Source organism: Dipodomys merriami, unplaced genomic scaffold, assembly GCF_024711535.1.
Source record: "Dipodomys merriami isolate MVZ:Mamm:240054 unplaced genomic scaffold, mDipMer1.0.p SCAF_15, whole genome shotgun sequence".
In the NCBI taxonomy this organism is placed as follows: domain Eukaryota; kingdom Metazoa; phylum Chordata; class Mammalia; order Rodentia; family Heteromyidae; genus Dipodomys; species Dipodomys merriami.
Window position 1 is genome coordinate 32,048,857 of NW_027202826.1, and position 23,741 is coordinate 32,072,597.

Genomic DNA, 23,741 nt, shown 5'->3' on the forward strand with positions numbered 1-23,741 from the left:
TAGACATACCAGAAGGGAACTTTCAGAAAGACAGATAACTTGATTTCTGTAGTTGTACATAAGACTTGCATCTCTAAGCTTTACTGTTACTACGACCTCTTCTCCAAAAAAAATCTCCTTGAAGTGAGCTCATGATTCAAAGGCCATTTCTAATCCTTGCTAACTTAGGAGGCTGAAATCTGAGGATCGAGGTTACAGCAGCCTAGGCAAAAAAAAAAGGCTATAGAATCTTTTTTTTTTCTTTTTTTTTTTGGTCCGGTCATGGGGCCTGAACTCTGGGCCTGGGCACTGTCCCTCAACTCTTCAGCTCAAGGCTAGCGCTCTACCACTTGAGCCACAGCGCCACTTCCGGCTTTTTTCTTTTTGCTTATGTGGTGCTGAGGAATCAAACCAGGGCCTCATGCATGCAAGGCAAGCACTCTACCACTGAGCCATCTTCCCAGCCAGGCTATAGAATCTTATCTGCAATTAACCTACAAAAAATTTAAAGTGGAGTTGTGGCTCAAGAAGTAGAACACTATCCTTGAGAGAAAAAAACTAAGGGAGAATGCTAGGCCCCAAGTTCAAGCTCCAGTACTGGCACAAAATAATGATTATAATAACAATATGAAATAAAAGCCAGAGTTTAGTGAGGCCACTACCAAGGTGGACAAAGTAAAGAGGTAGAAAGAACTTGAAGGTGACATTAAGCTGATGCATCAACCATCCCACAGTTGCTCAACAAGTGAATTTCATATGGGTATAACATATTTCCTTATTATCTAAATAAGTTGGAGTTATAGTTATCATTTGTAAATGCATCTATTATTTTTAATATGTATACTGCTTTTCATTATGATTGGAACCAGAGCACAGTACATGTACTGAAACAACACAGAAGTTGGTTTGCTGTTTTGTTTGGGCTTTTTAAATTTTTTGATATATTTTTAGTTGTTCAAAGGGGTTTTAGTTCATCATATCGGTGTGTGTCCAATTCACCATGATCATTTCACCCCTTCCATCATTCTCCACCATCTCTCCCACCCCTACCCATCCCCTCAAGCGGCCTAGTTCCATTTTCACATGTGTACACTAAATCTCACCATCTCTCTCTCCATTCACCTGCACCTGTCTCCTTGTCCCTTGGCCCCTGGCAACCTGCTTCAGTTCCCTAGTATTCATTCTGTTAAACTGTAAGTTAGTTGTTCAAAGGAGTTACACCATTGGAACCATCCTCTATGACTATCTGCCCTTTGTCTTTCTGAGACCTTTATTTCACTTACTATCCATGAATTATTAACTCTTTTTTTTTCTTTCTTTCTTCTTTCTTTATTTTTTTTTTGTCAGTCCTGGGGGTTGAACTCAGGTCTACTGTCATTGAACTCTTTCACTGAAGGCTATTGGTCTACCACGTTGAGCCACAGCTCCACTTCTGGTTTTCTGGTGGTTAATTGGAGATAAGAGTCTCACAGACTTTCCTGCCTGTGCTGGCTCTGAACTGTGATCCTCAGATCTCAGCCTCCTGAGTAGTTAGGATTACAGGGGTGAGTCACCAGCACCGAGCTATCAACACTCTTTTACTTTTTTTGACAGAAAATGCCAGAAGCTGGCTGAGGTAGGTAGAAGCCATGGTGTGAGGAGTAGAAAATGAACATGCCCAGAACAAACAAAAAGAATGCTTCTATCAGACAGGCAGCATGCACACACCCGCCTCCACCCTGAGTAGTCCCCAGTGGGCACAGAGAGGGAAGAAGTACTAGAAATTTCTTTCAGCAGTTCCAGAATCCTCTGCATCTTCCTAGGTGGTATTTTTCCATCTATACTAAAAGGTTCTATTTGGAGCCTACAACAATAATCTTATCATCTACAATACGGAAACACTTGGTAAAAAGACTTCTTTGTTCCAAACACCTAAAAAGGACTTCTATAAAGAAAAAAAAATTTAGTAGATTTGAAACAACTGAAAACCTTTTTTCCCAAAAAAACTAAAACACATGGAAAGCTGGTACTGAGCCAAGTTCCCAAGAGCAGACCAGCTGTAGTCACAAAACAACTGCAAGGAAAGAGGAAAACACTCGAACAAAGTGTTCACTTGAATATCCACCCACCAACTGCTTCAAAGACTACTGTAGTCAAATTCTCATCTTCATAAAAAAAAGTGTCTACATCTACAAAATTGGAAAACCCAAGGCAGTAAAAAAGTAAAGGGATCGACCCATGAGTTGTTTCTTTTCCTTTAGCTCCAAACATATGCTTTTTTTTCTTTTTCCAGGGGTGGGGGTGGGGGTGGGGGTAGTGGGAGGAAGGGTATCTAGTGCTGGGGCTTGAACTCAGGCCTGAGCACTGTCATTGACCCATACAACAACTTCTGGCTTTTGTTGTTGTTGTTGTTAACTGTAGGTTAGAGTTTCATGGACTTTCCTGCCTAGGCTGGCTTCAAACCATGATCCTCATATCGCAGTCTCTGAAGTAGCTAAGATTACAAGAATGAGCCACCTGCACATGCTTTCACATTCTTTCTAAGAATACTAAATGGTAAAACGTTCAACCTTTGAAATCTGTTACCCTGTATTTTATGACCCATCACACAGTGACTTTTGTAGTGCTCCAGATAAACTTGGTTCAATGACTCATTGAGTCAATCCAATCATGAATAAGTACTACTAATTAAATCACAGAGATTTCCCATATGTCCTTGATGCTTACTCCCATTAGGACCGTGCATCGCTGTCTGTTTCCACCATGCTCAGCTTTTTGCTTTAGCATTTTAAACAGGCCTATTTTTACTTCTAGTAACATTGCCAACCTTCAAGTCCCTTCTGTAGAATGCCAGTTGGGTCAAAACTGATTTCATTTATATTTGTGTGACATATCTTTCTCCATCCTTTTACTATCATGTTTTCTCTCTTATTACTTTAAAACTGTCTCTGAGAATCATTTGAGCTGGGCACTGGTAGCTCATGTCTATAATCCTAGCCACTCAGGAGACTGAGATTGTGAGGATCGAAGTTTAAAGCCAGCCTGGCAGAAATGTCCACGAGACTCTTACCTCCAATTAACCACAAAATACTGGAAGTAGAGTTGTGGCTCAAGTGGTAGAGCACTAGCCTTGAATACAAAGAGGCTCAAGGACAGTGCCAAGCCCCCAACTTCAAGCCCCAGGATCAGCATAAATAAATAAAAACATACATATATACATATATAAACACATATAAATAAATAAATAATCAGATTATTTCTTTGATGAGATATGGCTAGAGCATCTCTGATGAGCTCTGATTCATTCGCCTTCACCTGAATACCTATATCAGAACGACTGATGAGCCAAGGTGAAGAAGGTCTGAAGTTTTTATACTGCTTACATTATCTGAATATTTCACAAGTCCTTCTCAGATTCCCATTTTGGTTTCAAGTAACTTGGAAGTTAGATTGTCACTGAGAAACAATTTATAGAAGAGAACTTTATTCTAAAATAAAGATGCCCTGTAAAATAAAAACCTATTCTGTAATGATTTCCTGACCTAAAACTCTACCATTTCAACCATGGAGAAGGCGTAGGACATGAGCTCTTCCTCATCCTCAAACAGGGCAGCAATCTGCACATGGTTAACACTACCCCAGCATCAGGGTAGTGCTTTCCTCAGCTAAGCACTGAGGCCCTGATCCATAAGCCACTGGGTCAGGTACTGGTTACCACAATTCAAGGAAACACACGTCAAAAGATGTCCCCTCTATGCCCTACCACCTGCTGGATAGAAAGCAGACCTGCCATCATCAGATTCAATATTCCACAGAAGGCAGAGCTCCCTCCAAGCCCTGTCCCTTGCAGTCCAGTCAGGCTGCCCGGTGAGTCTGAGTGAAATTGTGATTCTCTACACATATTGCTGGAAAACGCACTCCGTACTTATTCAACAGACCCAATTGTTGCCACTGGCAGTAGTAAGATCAAGATCTAATACAAAGAGCGTGAAGTTTCTACCCTGGCCTGGGCTCTCAATCCTGCTTTTTTGGAACCACACAGAGAATGACCACATACCCACTAGTGAGGTGGCCATTTTCCAGTTTCATCGGGTTCCTGTGTGTGTAGTTCACGGAATAGAACCAATGAGAGACAGTCATCAGTTAGAGATCATCCCCATTGTATAACCAAGTAGAGACTGGAAACTGAGAAAGAAGTTTCCAAACACGATCTGTATGTATTTTCCTTGACATCAAGATGTTTAAAATCCCATTGGTTGTGGAAAGAGCACCAGCTCACCTGGTATGCACAATTATTTTGAAATAATAATTTACTATAATTATAGCAGAGCAAAAATTTGTACAACACCTGCAAATCTCATAATCATGTTTTTTTAATTTCTACTTTTTTATTGTTATTATAAAGGTGATATACTGAGGGGTTCTAGTTACATAAGTCAGGTAATCAGTACATTTCTTTTTGGACAATGTCACTTCTTCCCTTGCTGTCTCCCCGTTTTTTCTTCCCATCCCCACCCACAAGTTGTATAATTCATTTTCACCATAGTGTCCAGTGAGTACCACTGCTGCATTTTCTCACCCTCTGTCTCTCTATCTTTGTGCACCCCCTCTTACCCTCCCAAAGACAGACAAAGAAACAGACACAAAGAAAAGAAAAACAACAAGAAAGATAAAAAAAACCTCATTTCCATTTTCTGGAATTCATTTCAATAAATATTATTTTGTCAGAGGCACAGAGGCCTTGTGCCTTTGTGGTCCTCCCCTAAGAGAATCCTCCTCGGCTCTCGCTGTATGCGGATGCCTAGAGACCTGCATAATTTGTCATGTTCCATTGTATTTTAGATCTAGCTCCCGTATATAAGAGAAAACATATGCCTTTTGTCTCTCTGAGCGTGGCTTACCTCGCTTACATTTTGACAGCTCTATTTCAAAAACATATTATGTACTCACAGGTAGGAAGTCTTTTCTACCAACAGAAAGAAGTACAATCATTTGATATGTTGTCTCTTATAAAATATGAGCAGTCTAATACTGTAGTGATTAATGATCCAGGAACACCACTGGCCTCAAACACACGTAAAAATAGTTCTCCTCACTCTTCCTCCCAGGGAGAGTCTTCGGAAATAAGTGAATGAGAAAATTCCACTGTTGCCCTTGCCAGGCACATGAAGGCCATGCACCTGACATTGCAGCTGTGTTTCTTACATCTGGAACCCTCACAAGTCCAGAGGCCTTTTTCAAAAGTCTGATAGTGTTTGTTCTGTTCTGTTCCTAACTTCCCTGGTGTGGAGATAAAACACTTACTTTAGTGTATGTTACAGATAACACCATCACAAGAATTTGATCCAGACTTAAATAGATTTTGTATTTTCCTATATAAAAAAATTCCACCCACAATTGGGATATTTCTCTTGAATTTTTAGGTGGTTATCTGTTTCTTAAGGGCTCTGCACAATACTTCTTAGCTGGTTCTATAAGAGTGCTTTGTGCCCCAAAAGGCCACCCAGGGTGACCGGGCCATGACAGCATCTACCTTCGTGGGTGACATTATAACACCGCTGGATGGCCTGTTGCATCCATGAATGGTGAAGGATTAAGGGTCAATGAAGCCCAGTCCCACCGGGAGAGAGAAGAGATTGGAACAGCCCTGCGCCCCCTGGGATTCACATGGAGACACAGTTCAGGAATGAAGGATTCCACTGGGAAAGTCATGTTAGAACTTCAGAACTTACCAGGCCAGCTTCTACAGGCCAATGTCAAAGAAATGCTTCAGAAAAGGAAGAAATGACCATGTCCTACAAGGCAGAGCTGTGCAGATGATTCAAAACCAGACACTACAAGCACCAATGTTTAATTTATAGATTGTCTTGAGAATGATCAGCAGCCCCAGCACCAGTGGCTCACACCTGTAATCCTGGCTAAACAGGAGGTTTACATCTGAAGACTGAGGTTTGAAGTGAGGCCACAGAATCTTACTTCCTGCAAAAAAATCTAGAGCTAAAGGTGTGGCAAGTGGTAAAGTGCCAATATTGATCAGAAACAAGCCAAGCAAGAGCACAAAGTCTTGAGTTTAAGCCCCAGTATTGACACAAATAAATGGGAAAGTAAATAAATCAATGTACATCAATACCAGTGGCAAAGCAATTACACCATATAATATTCTTCCAATGACATAATGTAAAGGCTTGAGCCAATAGCTGAAGAGGAAGTATTTCAATTGTTATGTGAAATATCTCCTTCATTTATGATCAGTATTTAGGAAATATTTCATGTAACAGTTGAAATACTTTTTCTCAGCTGAAATTCTCAGTCTTTATAGAAGACACTAAACAGACAGGATGATGTGGAAATTCTAAAGGAATGTATTGTTGAAAATTCAGACAACATTACATGAATGCATTTTGGTCATAAAGGTGAATATGAAAGAGTAGAGTGTGAAAAGAAATGTATCTTGAGCTCTAAATTGGTGGGGGGAAAATAGGTAAGGGAAGAACAAAACACAATACTGGTAATTGATCACATTCCCCCAAATTGTCAATGGAAAGCATTTAGATATAAGCTCTGGCTTCCAACCTCCCAGCTCTACAACTGACCTGAAGCCTGAAAAATCCAGAATTCTTCTTTTAATAAACATTGCTTGAAAATAAAACTTCAGCCAAGTGCCAGTGGTTCACTTCTATAATCCTGGCTAGCTGAGGTCTCATGAGTGCAATTTGAAGCCAGCCTGGGTACTATGTCTATGGGACTCTTATTTTCAATTAATAAGCAAAAAGCCAGAAGTGGAGGTATGGCTCAAGTGGTTGAGTCTTAGCCTTGAGCTAAAAAGCTCAAGGACAGTACCTAAGCACTGAGTTCAAGCCTCAGGACTGGCACAAAAAGAAAAGAAGGAAGGAAGGAAGGGAGGGAGGGAGGGAGGGAGGGAGGGAGGGAGGGAGGGAGGGAGGGAGGGAGGGAGGGAAGAAAAGAAAATCTGAGACCATCGAGAAGAATGAATGACAAACAAGATGGAGTCTCCTCCAACAATAACTTCAAATCTTAGTGGCCAATGCAGAAAGAAACTGAGTTTGGAAAATAGCTCTGAAGCATGAGCATAGTCAGTTCTAAACTATGCCTCTGGAGGGAGGAAAAGCTTCAAGCAGCCACTGTGAGTCACCCAATCCCAGGCTACCAAAGCTCACTAGCTCATTCCTGTGTGGTAGTTCCATGTTCTTTGGTATGAAATGGCCACTTAAAACCATGCCTTGTCTGCAAGAACCACTATCACCACGATCAAATACAAACATAAACTATGATCTATCCTGTCTCATGTGACATTCTCCAGATGCTGGCACCAGCATCTGACTCAGGTTCCATAGTCACAATACGGGTAACTCTCAGTTTGAGAAGGATGAGCCATTTGGGAGATGCAAGGTGTGATCAATGGAGGTACAGGGCATATTAGAAATGTTTTCGATATCTAGACTCAATCTGTCCTCCAGAAAATGGAGAGGTCTTTCTCTTACTTGATGAACGAAAGGGCTGTCTCACTTTGTGAGGACTCAAGGGCTCCAGAAAAGGAACCAATAGTTAAAGAAGTCATTTTCCTTTCTCTGTGCTTACTCTGAGTTCTACTAAACTCAAAGCTAATAGAAGAAAAAGGGCAGGGTATTGGTGTTCATACCTGTAACGCCAACTACTCAGGAGGCTGAGATATGAGAATCTGTGTTCCAGTCATCCCAGGAAGGAAAGTCTATGAGACTCTCTTCTCCAATTAACCATCAAAAAGCCAGACATGGAGCTACAGCTCAAGTAGAAGAATACTAGTTTTAAGCAAACAAGCTCGGGGACAACACCCAAGCCCCAGAACTGTCACCAAGAAAAAAAAATCATGGGGACAATGCAAAGCTATAGATGCTATATTATGAACTGCCACCACATAATATAAAAGCAGTCTTAAGTTTCCCATTTGCAAGTTTTCTTTCTAAGGTAAAAATTATAATCATTATCTGTTTTAAATGCCTCATAACTGGCTATGTTAACCAAATCATCATGCAAAAATGATAAGACAAGAAAATAAATATCAACAGCCATTAATAACCTGTTGAAGGTTGCTATTTTTATCATTTAAGACTTAGTTATCTTGGGTTGCGTGCTGTTTGATTTATGAAAACGTTCATGGCAAAAGAATTAACTGCTGAGAAAATTAAGACCTTTGGGAGAAGAAAAAACACAGTGATGGCCATTAAGACATATTTTTAGGTTCATAAAATCATATAACTAAAACAGTGTGCTAAATGAAGCCAGTATCAAAAACATTTCACACTTAAAATTATACCCCAGACTATGTTATTAATCTCAATTTCCATCGTTTATAGAGAGGAAGCCTTTTAGAAAGCTTTTTCCTTATCCGGTCTTAGAAGTCTCAGTAACAGGCATGATTCTGGGAAATGTACTTTGCTTGTAGGCAATACACTATGATGACCTTATATATCACTTGGCCAAGTTACAGTGTTCAGTCACTTCATCAAACATGAATCTACATGCTGTATAGATATTTTGTGAGTGCAATATTCTATATTCCTCACTTTCAATCCTTCACAATGTACATGACTCTCTTCTAATGCCTAAAGAATACTAGGTTTGCAAAAGAAAAAATTCTGTCCTATAGACTACAGCATTCACAGTTGTCTGAATTTCCAGCCTGTCAGCCTGACTTCAGATTTGCTCTCTCTTTTTGTATATATATAAAATATCTTATCATTTCTTTTCCTCTGGAGATAGCGATTGGTGCCTACACAGAGAGACTCTCTATGTAGCATTCTCTATTCCAATGCCTGGGCTTTTCCTGGGTTAGGAGCCCCGATGCTGAGGGCCCACCTGGCATTTCTCAGTTGTTTCATTTCTCAAAGAAAACAGGTTCCAGTGGCTGATACCTGCAATCCTAGCTATTCAAGAAGCTGAAATCTCAGGATCACCATTCAAAGCCAGCCTGGGCAGGAGTCCGTGAGATTCAAAAAAGCTGGAAGTGAAATGATAGCTCAAGTGGTACAAGCACCAGCCTTTAGAAGAAAAGGACAGGACTGGGAAAGTGGTTCAGTGGGAGGGTGCTTGCCTTGCATGCATGAGGCCCTGGGTTCGATTCCTCAGCACCACATAAGCAGAAAAAGGCAGAAGTGGTGCTGTGGCTCAAGTGCTAGAGTGCTAGCCTTGAGCTGAAGAGCTGATGGACAGCACCCAGGCCCAGAGTTCAGGCCCCAGGACTGACAAAGAAGAAGGAGGAGGAGGAGGAGGAGGAGGGGGGGGAGGGGGAGGAGGAAAAAGAGGAAGATGAAGAAGAAGAGGAAGAAGAAGAAGAAGAGAAGACAGCACCCAAGCCCTGAATTCTCTATACCAGTCCTAGTACATAGGTAGACAGACAGACAGACAGATAACTAAATGTAATTCCTAGTATCTAATTTTCCAACATTTCCTTTCAATGGTCTCTTTACTTCAACTTTCCTATTTCTGTTCCTCAGTCCTTTCTTCTAATCATTAGACAAAAGTAACAATAAATATAAGTGGCCACAAGTAGGATGAAAATTCTTATAATATATACATAGACTTATACAACTGTATCCATGAAAGCAATATCAGATTGCAAGGGCTATCTACAGTGTCAAGGTTTCTTAAATATATGTTTTTAGAAGGAAGATACATTTTAAGGTGGGATTTTTTTTTGTCTGACGTAGAACTCAGAATTGTTTCTATTCAATTATAGCTTTCATTAGGAAATAGGAAAAGTGTAAGTTCACTTATAAATACCAAATTTTAAATCCAGAGAATATTTATTTTGAAACTTAAAGCATCCTTCAAGACAGAAAACTTTTTCAGTGCTGGGCTCTAACTTTCAGAGTCCTAAGAGAATTGTCTAGTAATTTCAGCCATCTAATAGTTTTTTTAATGCTCAGCTCCAAAATTAAGACTCAGCTGGAATTACTATAGACCCAATTCACATGGCTATATATCTGCATGAAATAGTATCAGGAGAAATATATTTTTAGAATTTAACTCACCTCCCACATCAATCTGTAGTCCATATTCTCATCCAGGTCTTCAGGCATCCTCTTCTCCCCAGCAAAAGGTCCAAACTTTTCACCCTGTGTAGCAATGATTACATTGAAAGAAGATTAGCATGATAATCAAGCCAATAACATTCGTTTTTTCCATATGAATCTTTTTTCAGCTAGGTAGCTCGCATCTGTAATCCTAGCTACTCAGGAGGCTGAGATCTAAGCATCAAGGTTTGACACCAGCCTGGGCAGACTTTTATCCATGAGACTTTTATCTCCACTTAACCAGCACAAAGTCCAAAGTGAAAGTGTGGCTCAAGTAGTAGAGCACTCAATTTGAGCAAAAAGCCAAGCATGAGCATAGCATGAGAGCCTGAGTTCCAGCACAAAAAGAAAGCCCCAGTACCAGCACACACACACAATAAAAATAATAATTCCTCTGAATCTTTAAATAAGATAGATTGGGACATCCCAAAATATTAACTAATTTACATAACAAAAGTATTTACATACTTAAAATCCAGCTTCATCTGCTTCTAAACTAGAAGTCTGACTCTACAGCCCAAGAGCCCACTTGAAAGAGTTAAACCCACTCCACTTCCAGAGACACTGAGCACCTCAGTCTCCATCACAGCCTTTGGCAAGGGGTCTTAATATGAAAAGCACTGAGTTCTGGCTGACTTGAGAGACAAACCCACCAGGCACAAAATCACCTGGTTTCTATAAAAGTCACAAATTCATCCCTATTTTGCACAAGAAAGGAGGAGGCCTGCCATTCTCAGAGGAAGACAGCTCCTAAATCGTTTAAATCCGCCTGCCAATCTTCCCAACAGCCTAGTGGGCACACGTCTCTTTACATGCTTCCTCTACGTGTGTGCTTTGAAGCCCTGTGAACTCAAACCAAGGGGGGGCTGGCTGCTGGTTCTCATACAGAACCCAGGCTTTGTTCAAGTTGAGATCTGGGAGGGGGTGTGAGAGAACTGCAGGGTTAGTTTCTGAGTGTGCAACAGTACGGTGTAGTCCTGAGTGTGCAAACGGTGAGGCATAGCCCCTAAGTGTACCAAACATGGCTGCAAACCCCTAAACATTCAAAGCATGTGTAATAGACTTAAGCATGACTTATCAGACACGTGGCCCAGATGTGTGAACCCTGGGTGTGCAACCTCTTGTGTGTTGGCCCCAGGTGTGTAAAGCTGAGTGACTGGCCACTGCAGTATGGCTTGAATGAACTTGCAAAGTCACATTTGATGGACAGGTGGCCTATCTTTCTCTCAGAGGACTGAAGGAGGAACACAGACGGGGGTGGGGGGGTGCACAGGAAGTTCTGGGGGAGCTCCTGATCCTGCTGTGAGCTTTCTCCCAATCAGCCTGGGACTGTTTTCAGTGGAGTCTTTCTCTTTGCCCAAAAGAAGAAAATAACAAAATCTCCAGGGGAGCTTTTGATGAACCTTGTTAGGGAAAAATATAATAACCAATGCAGTTTTGTAAGGAATATAAATTACTTAATGAACAACAGAAAACCCAATTCCTAGGAGGAGTAAAATTTGAAAGCTTAGAGAGGAACTACAGATAGTGAGCCCAGATGAAGAAAAGACAAGCCACAAAAATGTATTCAATGTTAACCTGAGGGGTAGAACAAAGAGAGCTTGAAGATCAAGACAGTAAGTCTAAGTAAGCCAAACATATCAAAGAAACAGGGATGCTGGATACTGGTGGCTCATGCCTGTAATCCTAGCTACTCAGGAAGCAGAAAGCTGAAGATCACATTCCAAGCCAGCCCAGGCATGAAAGTCCATGAGACTCTTATCTCCAGTTAACCACCAGAAAACCAGAAGTAGAGCTGTGGTTCAAAATGGTAGAGCACCAACCTTGAGAAGAAAAGCTCAGGGACAGTGCCTAGGCCGAGTTCAAGCCACACGACCAACAAAAAAAGGAAAAGAAAAAGAAAAGAAACTCAGAGATTGTTAGTAACTCATATCAAGACAGAGCTGACACTAAAACAAAGTTTAGGAAGCATACTCACAAGGAGCTAGAAGCCTATTCTGTCTCTAGAGACGCCCCCCCCCCGCCACGAAGACTCAACATCCACTCATGCCAAGATGGGTACTCAGCACCATGTCTCAGACCAATAGCCTCAACAATGCTGTTACTAAAAAGAATTCCTTTCACAGGAGCCAGTGGCTCACACCTACAATCCAACCTACTTAAGAGACAGAGATTAGGACTGTAGTTCAAGGCCAGCTTGGGGGAAAGCTGGTGAAATCCACCTTAACAGAAAAAGAGACACAGGGTAGTGCACACTCATCATCCTCATTACTAGTCCCTAATTACTAGTAATCCAGTTAGGACACAAGCAGAAAGCAAGATACTATACCAAAAATAACCAGAGCAGCCAGGTGCCAGTGGCTAATACCTGTAATCCAACTTAATTGTCAAGTTGAGATTTGAGGATTATGGTTTGAAGCCAGCCCAGGCAGGAAAGTCTATGAGACTGTTATCTCCAATAAACTACTCAAAAAAAAAAAAAAAGCCTATAGAAAAGCTGTGGCTCAAGTGGTAGAGTGCTAACCTTGTGTAATAAAAGCCTAAGGACAGTATCCAGGCCCTGAGTTCAAGCCCCAGGACAGGTACCAAGGGGGGAAAAAAGAGAGAGAAAAGGACTAGAGGCATAGCTCAAATAGTAGAATGCTTTTTTAGCCAGCATAAAGCCCTAAGTTCAACCCCCAGTACCATCATAAGAAAACAGTAAGCATTTCTCAAGGGTTGGGCATGGTAGCTTACATCTTTAATCCCAGCTACTCAGGAGGATTACTAAAAAGTTAGCAAGATGCCCCTCACCCTTTCTCAACCAAAAAGCCAAAGCATCATGGTTCAGCCCTGTAATTCCACCTACAGGGCAAGTAAAGTCAGGAAGATTTTGGTCTGAGATCAGCTCCAGGCAAAAACGTGAGACCCTGTCTGAAAAACAAAAACAAAAAAGAGTTTGGAGTGTGGCTCAAATGGTAGGGTACATTAAGCCCCTGAGTTTAAACTCCAGTACACACACACACACACACACACACACACACACACACACACACACACACACACGCACGCACGCACGCACGCACGCACATACACAAAATTTCTTGACTCAAAATGGGACCTAACCAGTATTTGCTAGCAGGAAAGAAAAGCTGCATAAGAAATGCAACACCATGAAAGAATTAATAATACTGCACTCACAGGTGCCATGCTCCCGCACAGTAATCCTTTGTGGAAATTTTCCTACGTGACAACTAAGAAAAGTGAGGCTTGAAGCGTTTACATAACTTGATTAAGATCAGTCCGCTAGCGAAGGTTAGAGGCAGGATGTATTATTTTGAGGAGAAAGCTCCAGCACCTCTATTTCATCGTTACAGAGCAAAACTTTGACAAATACCATCCATCCTCCACTGAGTAGGCCAATCCTTCCCTCCTCTCAGTTTCCTTCCCAGGACATTCTGCGAGACCTCAGGCATTGCCTTGTTCAAAGCAGATACTCAGTACATTGGCTGTTGAATTGAAATGCGGTGAAATGTGGTGAAAGGCAATCTACAGAAGAGATGGAAAAATAAGGTATGTCTGTAATAAATTTGAGGAGTTGGCTAATGGATGTGGTTCAATTTTCAGTCCACTCTGCCATGTACTTAATCTTTACCAAGCACCGCAGAAGGTAATAATAAACCATGAACTATCTAGAAGGCTGACATTGGGGCATCACAGTGCCAGACTACCCCAAAAAGAAAAGTCCTCAAGACCCCATCTCCACAGAAGGAATCTGGATGCTCAAAATAACGCAGAGACAACAGGAATCCTGGTGAATCACAGGTCGAGTGTCTGGGCAGGAACAGTCTCTATCCTAAAAATAAAATAAAACAAAATAAAAAGTAGAGCTAGTATGGCTCAGTCATATCACACCTAGCAAGTTCAAGGTCCTGAGTTCAAATTCCAATACCACCAAAACAAACAACAAGACCATGAGACAGGAATAAGGGTTGACTTACAGGCTTTCACAAGAACTAAGTGAAAACACCTAATACTGTCATCTGCCTCTAGACACAAGGACCATCTCTAAGAACTACAACTGCTCCATAATATTTGTTGGATCAGTTCATTAATTGTAGTTGTTATCATCACACACACACATAGTTTCAGAACAAACAGTACATGTGGATTGGTTATGGATTTCTTAAATCCAAAACAACACAAAACACAAAGCCACCATGAGCCACTGAGGTGCAGTATGAATTTGTGAACACAGGAGATATCACACAAGGCAGACATACAATAATGATTTCAACTCTGATTCTATCTCCAAATCAGTTATCTGCAGCCACCAGGAAATGGCGATAAACATCCACTGGCAGAATTAGAGCTGTAGGATAAAATTCCATTATTTCTTACCAGATTCACCTTCTAAACCCATCAACAAAGAACCTTATTCCAACAAAATCTAGTCTTCTTGTATTGATGTTTATGCATGGTAGCTTTTCCTCCATTTACCTATTTTTCCTACATTTTATGTTTTTCCTTCTCAGATTATTTTTCTAACCGATACAACTTCAACTTAACTTTTTCTAGCTTATCCTATTTTACAAACCTATCCTATTTACAAATGTTAAGCCTTTATTTCAAGTATTATATAAGCTATATAACTTACCTTGACCTTAGCCATCTTTTTAGCTTATTCTATTTTACAAATTAAGGAGTGAGTCTTTATTTCAAGTATTATTTTACTTGGGACTGTTGTTTACCAGATGTCTCTAGTGTAATTCCTTCAGTGAGAAACAGAGTGCTGCCTTGGGTTTGAAAGACAGAGAGATGGTCCCCTGGAAGTAAGTAGACCCTGAGAGGCAGCGATTTGCTGAGTGACTGTAAATCTCAGTGTTAATACCTTCAGTACTAGCACACACTATTCTTTTTCTACTCTGCTCCTTCTTCTTTGTTCTGAAGGACCTATTCACCTGACTTTTGCTGCTGGAATGCTAATCATGTAGACTCAGGCCAGAATCAATATTGCAAAGGAAACGGAATGTTTATCAATACAACTAGATATACAGGGAGTACTCTAAACCTATTGAGATCAAGATCAGCCTATGAGAAAGGACTCATCCTAGTTGATCTTGTAAATGTGTCCGATAACTGGGGCACAAAAGAATTATAGTTTGGAGACAAGGTAGACTCAAAGAGGCTGCTAAAGAGGGCTACATCCCAATCCCAGATTCTGTGCTACCTTATGTGCTACTGTATATTAGAAAAGGCACTTTGCAAATGTGGCCATAGTAGGGATCTTGAGATAAAGGGGATTATTATAGAGTATCTGGAGCATATCCAGTCACATGGGTCCTTAAGACAGAGACAGAGGGTCAAAGTGAGAAACAGAGCTATAGCAACATAAGCAGAGGTTGAACTGATGTGGGGCCATGAGCCAAGAAATGCAGCCAGCCTCTAGACAACCACAAAATGTCAGGAAATGGATTCTCCCTTGCAATCTCTCCCCAAAACTAGCCATGTCCACTGATTCTAGACTTATACATTCCAAAACCAAATGATAATAAATCCATGTTGTTTGCAACCACTAAGCTTGTGATGCTTTATGATAACAGCGACAGGAAAGAAGCATCTCAGTGCTATCAATAACTCTGGCATTGAAAAGCATCTATAGACTATAGATGAGATCCCATGTATCTGTAAAGTTTAAAGCAAGAACTGAAAAGTATTCCTGGAAAGGGCAAAGTAAGATGGGAGAATGTCTTAGCCTTCATGGACTCAGAATGCTATCAAGAATTCATTACAACCAAGTGGATCACACTTGTCATATCAGCTACTTGGGAGTCTGAGGTTCCAGAGGATCACTGTTTCAGGCCGGCCCAGGAAGATCATGAGACCCTCTCCCCCCCAGCTCAAGCAAGAAGAACCTGGGTTCAGTGGCCATACCTACAATCCAACTACACATGAAACATAAACAAGAGGACATAGTCCAGACAACCTCAGTGAAAAGTGAAAGAGACTCTATTCAAAATCAGAGAGAAGTGTGACCCCTGAATTTAAACTACAGTATCAATCAGTCAATCAATCAATAATAAATAAATAAGTTTCTTAGGCAATGACACAGAGTTTGGAGGGAAGAAAGCCAGGAGTAGAGTCACACCACACCATCAGAGTAAATTCACTACAGACAGTATGTACTCAGCTAAGGAGAAAAGGCCCTTAGCAATACTGTTTTGTGTGTATGTAAGTCAGTCCTAGGGCTTGAACTCAGGGCTTGGGCGCTATCCTTGAGCTTTTTTGCTCAAAGCTAGCACTCTACCACTTTACCCACAGCTCCACTTCCACTTTGGTGATTAATTGGAGGTAAGAGTCCCACAGACTTTCTTGCCTGGAACTTGCTTGAAACTACAATCCTCTGATGTGAGCTTCCTGAGTACCTAGGATTATAGGCATGAGACACCAGTGTCTGGCACCTCAACAATATTCTTTACTGGAATTAGGAGACCAGAAATTGGTAGACATACATTTCATCTTATTTCTACATCCTTTTTTCTATTCTTTACTTTTTCTTTTAGTCTTTAGCTCTTTAAAAAAGAAAATTCCCCAATTACCTACTAACTCAGATATACTAAGGCTAAGTAAGCAATTAAAGGGCTTCTGCAAAAGAAAAGAAAATAGCTATCTTTCAAGATCACATGTTTTAGCACTTGGAAAAAAAGAAGAAGAAGTTGGAAAGGAGAAAAAATATTAAAAGAGGGACTGGGAAGGTGGCTTATTGGTAGAGCGCTTGCCTTGCATGCCTGAGGCCCTGGGTTCGATTCCTCAGCACCATATAAGCAAAAAGAAAAAAGCCGGAAGTAGCACTGTGGCTCAAGTGGTAGAGCGCTAGCCTTGAGCTGAAGAGCTGAGGGACAGCGCCCAGGCCCAGAGTTCAGGCCCCACGACCGGACCCCCCCCCAAAAAAATTAAAAGACCAATATAAGGAAAACTATCAAAATTCCAGCAAGTATAATTAGTGAGCAATATTGTCATCTGTAAATTGGGGATAACAATGAGACACTGGAGATTAGTGTCTGATAAAATATGATATGTGCCTGGAGATGACAGTGTGGGGGGCCCTGGGCTCCTGCGTGCAAGGGGGGAGGGTCAGACTCAAGAGTATGTTTCAGTAACTTTGCAGCCTAGGTTTTCCAGAACAACTTCAGTTTTATTTCCAACAATTCTATCCACAAATCACTCAGTGGCAAGCAGCATTCAGTCAGAATATGTGTGAGTTCACAACCACAACCACAGCTGTCCCTGCCCCAGGGTCACAGCACGGAACACCACTGCAGCAATGTCTTCATTTGAACATGATCACACTGACAGCTGCAGGGAGGGCCTTAAGCTCATTGGAAGAGCCCAGTGAAATAATACATATGACATAAAAGGGCTCAACAATGGCAATCATAGTATAGTCCCCATACAATTCACTTTCCCTGAGTCCCAGCATCTTTTGCTGTCACCCTATGACAACAAGGCCTAGGGTTCACCCTTCTCTCAACATACAACTTACACCTCTTACACACAGCTTCATGTTGGACCCACTTAGACACTGCATAGACAAGAAGTAGCCAAATACATTTTTGAAAAGGTTAAAATTAGTTTTTTAAACTCAGAAGTACATTGTTACTAATAATCTAAATAGTGATATAAAACAAACAAAAAAAGCCCAGAATCATGTAATAATTTTTACATTTGAAGAATTGTTTGATGTCTTGCTAGTTATAACAATAAATAACATGATCTTTAACAACTACGTTCAGGCCTATGGCCTATACCTGTAATTCTAACTATCAAGAAGCACAGATCTAAGGATCACAGTTATAAGCTAGCTCAGACAGGAAAGTCTATGAGACTCTAATCTCTACTAAACTACAAAAAAAGAAAAAAGGAAAGAAAGAAGAAAGAGAAAGAGAGAGAGAAAGAAAAGAAAGAAAGAAAGAAAGAAAGAAAGAAAGAAAGAAAGAAAGAAAGAAAGAAAGAAAGAAAGAAAGAAAGAAAGAAAGAAAGAAAGAAAAAGCCAGAAGTGAAGCTGTGGCTCAAGTGGTAGAGACTAACCATGAGCAAAAGAAGTTCAGAGACAGGGCCCAATCTCTGAGTTTAAGCCCCAAGACTAAGACACACACAATCACACACACACACACACACACACACACACACACACACACACACACACACACACACACACACACACACACACACACACACACAAATAGAACTGTGTCCAGTTTGTTAGGTAATTACACTGACAACCAAGACTTTCCAGAAAAGCCCTTTTGGGTAATTTGCATACTAAGAGGATAAAATAAAAACAGAATTTCAACTGCATTCAGAAGTGCTTTGATGGTTAGATTTGGCCTTGGAGGCAGGTTGACTTTAACATTTGGTCATGTGACAATATCTATCTCTAATAGAAATTAAGTATTGACTGCTGGAATTTTTTTCTTTTTTTTTTTTTTTTTACATTTGAACATTCTCACAAATTAACACATGCAGCAGCCACACTATGGAGCCTTCCTCACTAATTCAGCAGGCAACAGAACTGCAGAGATTCTTAAACAAGAACTAAAAGTGTTCAAGGGATTACTGTGCAGGTGAAATCATATAATAAAGGTCAACTCCCAAGTATAAAGCCTAGCACAAAGTATCTACTGGGTAAAATGTGGCTCTCAGTATGCACGCGCACACGCGTGTGCACACACACCTGCCTTTAAGGTTCCAGATGTCAATTTTCCTGTGCAAAAACCATAGCACAAGTTTTTCGATGTTTGAACTTTGCAACTTTTAATCCAAAGATATGGAATACAGTAGTGACCTCTCTCCCTAGTCAGCATCCTAAAGACTACGCTCTGACCCAAAACCAGAGAAAAATGTAAATGTGTGTGGGGAGGGGGAGGGGGAGATCCAGAGCCCATTGGTTGGCTTGTTCCAGAAGCTGCCCACCACAGTCTGCACGGGGGGCGGGGGTCCTTTGCTTCCCAGGCTGGGGGAGGGGTGGGGTGGGCTCCTCACAGCCCCCCTTCCCCTCCTTCCACACTGGTTCTTCCAGGGGCAGGCCTGGCTGGACCACACAGTCATCCTGAGGCTGAGGAAAGGCGCTGAGGGCTGCCTGCCCAAATGACACCAGCCCTTTGGCCTGGCAAAGCCTGGACAGCTACAGCCAGAGGAGGGAAGAGGAACCCCAGAGGGGGGGGGGGGGAGGAGAAGAGGAGGGAGGAGGGGAAAAGGAGGAGGGAGGAGGGAGAAGGCAGGAGGAGGGCAGAGGAGGGAGGGGAAGGAAGAAGGGATGAGGGAGGGGGAAAGAGGAATTAGAGAGGAGAGAGGGAGGAAGAGAGAGGAGGAGGGGGGACTCTGGTGTGGACCGGCTTCCTGGCTGGGGGAAAGGAGAAGTTGGCCGCGGGGAGGCGGCGCCCCACCCTGGGCCGGCCGGCCACACCGACGTGGCACTGCCCGGGTGCCCAGGTGCGCGGCGGCGGGCGCGGCCCGCGGGAAGGGGCCGTCGGGGCGGGGGTCCCGCAGGGCGCCGGGTCACCCACCTTTCTGACTCTGCGGGCCGTGTAGAGCCCCAGGCCGTCCTGCACCCCGGAGGACTTCAGGGAGAAGCGGTCGGGCACGTAGAGGCCCAGCATGGCGCGGTCCTCGCCCCGCGCGTCCGCGCGTCCGCGCCGGGCCCCGGGACACGACACGTGGGGACTTGGGGTGCGGGATGGGCGGCGGCGGAGGGGAAGAAGCCGGCGGGGAAGGAGGAAATGGAGTTTTCCTCCCACAATCCCCACCTCTCCGGCGAATCCAGGATCCCCCGCGGCTCAGCCCCTCCTCGTCCGGGGTCTGGCGGGGCCCGAAGCCGCCGCGGGGCGCGGGCCGGGCTCCAGGGTGAGGGCCGCGCTGGGGGAGGGGAGGAGGAGGGGATCGGGGACGCGGGCCGGACTTGGGGAGCTCAAGCTGAGCACTGGGGGGGTCGCAGAGTAGCGCGGGAGAGGGGGAGGCCGCAGGCTGGGCTGAGGGGCGCGGGCCGGGCTGGGGGGCGCGAGGGCGCGGGCCGGGGTCGCGGGCCGGGCGCACCGGGACGTGGGGAGAGGGGGGGGGCGGCTCTGAGCGCCGCGCGCTGATTGGTCGGAAGTTGGCGGCGCGGACCCTGGAGAGCCCCGAGCCCCCCAGCTCCGGGCTCCCGGGCTGCCGGCCTTCTCGCCCTGGCCCAGCCCGAGGTGTCCAGGCCTCGGCGGTCCTCCGAACCCCACTCCCTGGCGGGTCGGTGTTCGCGCTGGGCTTCAGAGCCAAAGCGGAAAGAAAGGGCAGACTCAGCCGCGCGCATCCTCCCAAAGCCAAGCCGGCGGCCCCGGGCAGAACCCTGCCGAAGCCTAGGAAATTTCCACGCTTCCCCCATTTGAGTTGGGCAGTTTGGTGTCATGTTCCCGCTGGTTTCGGAGATTGGAACTCACTCTTAGGAGAGTAAGGAAAACATGGGCTCGGGGAGGTGCAGAAGAGAGAGCTGTGCACACTACCACCAGCCCGTGCAAAACCCCATCCGATCGCAAGCCAGCGGTAGGGTTCTTGTTTGGTTAAGAGGCCTCTGGAAAGTTACCGCATCCCCGGGGTGCCTACTGCTAAGTCACCCCCTGGCTTGAGAATCATCAGACCGGCCAGGAGTTCTCAGGACTGGGGGAGGCTGGAAGGGATACCCAAACAATAGAAGCCGGTCCCCCTACGGGGAAATATGGCTACAGGCTTGGCTCGGTGTCTTCAATAAAGCTTGTTGGGTGGACAGAGTGATCTGGTGATGAAAAACCCCTTTCATTCTGCAAGACCAGCTGTCTACTTTCGTGTATTTTCAGTAGTTTTTCTACCCAAAAGTCTATTTGGAAATAATTGGATGCTCAAATTTGACGTTCTTGGGAATCATTCATCACACAGGCAGGCGATTTGGGCAAAAGTTTAAGATGAGGAACACACATCATGGGGAAAAGTTTACTGGGTCTTCAGGATTTCAGATAAACACCGCCCAAAGCTCCCAAATAGATATTTTTGATGTAAGATAGAAAATATATATGATTTTTTTAAAAAAAAAGTCTGGGGGAGGGGGTATCATGTAAGCGCAGCATTACAAATCTCAGAGTAGCTTTGTCTGAGGAGAAAAGAACAATGACTTGACCATGCTTCCGTTTTGGTGCCTTTGACCTGCCGTAGAATTGGACCCGACAGTTGGATGGAGAAGTAAATCAATAAGTAAAACATAAAATTGGGGCTGGGGGCGGATTTAGTGTTAGAAGATGGCCTTGAAACATGTAGTAGATGTTCAGTAAACTGTCATGTTTGAGGGTTTACTCGTTTTTGAGCCAGGGATTGGTAAAAGTTCATAGGAGACAGGAGTGTAAAAGCAAAGGTTTATTAGGATTCCCTGTGACAGTGAGCATAGCTTGCTGAGAACCGGTGGGAATGGAGTTTACACCTTTAGTTAGGGTACTTTTGATGACTTTTAATGGACCCTATTGTCTGAATCCCCCTCTCTCCCTCTTCTCTCCTTTCTTCTCCCTCTCTCTCCTCTCCTCTCCCCTCCTCTCTTCTCCTCTCCTCTTCTCTTTCTTCTCTCTATGTCCTCCTTCTTCTCTCTTCCCTCCTTTCTCCTCTCCTCTCCTCTCCTCTCTCCTCTCTCTCCTCTCTCTTCTCACCTCCACCTGTATTTCATCTGGTCCATTTTTACATTCTACCTGACCAGTTTCACAGGCTTTGCTCACCTCTGTATTCTACCTAGCCCATGCTATTTTCTCTCCCTGCCATATCTCCTTCCATGATCTTCTTCACATAAATAGTTCTGGAAAGAAAGTTGTTTCAGATGATGATCTGAGAATTTCTTACTAGTCTGCTGAGCATGGAACCCATTCTTTACTGTGGCTCACAAGCATCTGCAATAAGTAGCTTTTTCAGGGGTCCTTTGAAGCAGGGCTTACACCCATCCTGGCTACATACCCTGGATCTAAGTGGAACTATAGTACAACCCAGAGAGGGGACCCTGGCATTTTCCCCTTGGAATTCAGCAATTTCCCTCCCAGCTGATTGAAAAGCAGCCAATCAGGGACTTGTAGCCTATAGAATTTGCAGATGACAGGATGAACTCATAAACCAAAACCTGCCTGACAAAGGATGAAGGCAGGGAGCTACAAAAGAATGAGTACATCTCCTTAGAGGAAGCAAAAAGGAGACCCACCAGTCAGAAAGCTATCTAAGTTCTCCAAGTCTCACTACTATTTAGCTCCAGGCCCCACTTTGTAACCTCTTTTTAACCTAGAAGACAGCCTTGATGGTGGAGATGGGCTGAAGAGTTGTCTTCCTAGGCCAAGTCTATGCCATGGGCTCTTTCTCTGTCCTGTTTCTTTTCTAATATATTTTCCTATCACCTTTACCATGTTCACATCTTGTTTTAATTACTCTCTTGCCAAATACAAGGACCAAGGTCAACTTAGCTACCCCAAATTTCAGGTAACATAATTGGTATTTTGGCCACGAATTTCTGACATATTTACCAGAAGGTAATAATTTGTTAAGACACAACCTTTCCACCAGCCTCAAGCCATGCTCACTTCTCGGTCAAATTCTCTGACAGTTGTCTCTGAGCACAGAAGTTTCCATAGCTTTTTTAATGCTTTCAGCCTGATACAACCCTCATGGCACACGACCTTTGTTTTGGGTACCATAGCTCCATTTTGGTTGTCTCAAGAAGAAAGTTGCTAAATTAAAATATGTTCATGTCTGAGTGCAGGAATCCTTACTGAATAAAAAAAAAATAAAAAATAAAACATTAGACCAAACATGGAATCAATAAAATAAGAAACTTTCCAAATCTTTTATGAATCTTGGTCAGAGATTTGTCTTACAATGGACACAAGTATTCAGTGTATGTCATGAAAGCATGCAACATTTTTGTGTATATTAAGTGGAATCTTTTAAAAATCAACTAACTAAAGCATAGCAACAAGCAATAAAAAGCTTTTTATTATTCCATTGCAATACATAAAAAAGATATGTTTGCCAAATCGACATGTACAAAACTGACCGGAAATTTGATTTTGAAGCTTCTAAGACATGGTAGTATAATGAGTCATTTCTTAAAGCTTTAAAAGCTAGAGTGACCTTTAAATATTATCTTTGAAAGATGGGAAATTAAAAGTCTGCTTTATATCAAAAGTTTAAATGCAGTCTTAAAAAAGTAAATAAGAATATCAAAAAGTTGATATTCAAAGCACTATCATATACCTGATTTACTTATGCTAGAAATATATGGCACAATATTGACTCAAGAGAAATGGTTTCAAATATATTTCTCCTTAATTCTCAAATTTGCCTTTGGGAGGACTTTTTTTCATTTTCATTGTTAGACCTAAGTAACCAAAGTTTGCTGTACTTAACTACATTCAAGCTGTGTACTTATCAATGTATTGTATTTTCATTAAGGGGAAGACTTGAATTACAATTCTACATGAAGTATTTTAGCCATACATTCTAGTCAATCCTTTTAACTGTGTCTGTGTTACTAGGGATTTTATGTCCTAGTGTCATGGTAGAGTAAAAGCTTCACTGGGAAAACAAAACACCAAAATTTACTTCTTTTTAGTTTCCTGAAAAATCCAGAAGTGACACTGTGGCTCAAGTGGTAGAGCATTAGCCTTGAACAAAAGAAGCTCAGGGACAAGGCTCAGGCCTTGAGTT

At 42.8% G+C, this 23,741-nt stretch overlaps 1 protein-coding gene across 2 annotated transcripts in view; it reads right to left on the reverse strand.

Annotated features, from left to right (window-relative positions):
- Prdm5 (PR/SET domain 5) overlaps positions 1–19,669 on the reverse strand; it is a 133,962-nt gene extending 114,293 nt beyond the window's left edge. For both annotated transcript variants that reach the window (XM_070022052.1, XM_070022051.1), the window contains exons 1-2: positions 19,577–19,669; positions 9,990–10,073 (exon numbers count right to left, since the gene is read on the reverse strand). In XM_070022052.1, the coding sequence (XP_069878153.1) occupies positions 9,990–10,073; positions 19,577–19,669 (177 nt within the window). The remainder of the gene's footprint in view (positions 1–9,989; positions 10,074–19,576) is intronic.
- Between the last annotated feature and the right edge of the window lie 4,072 nt (positions 19,670–23,741).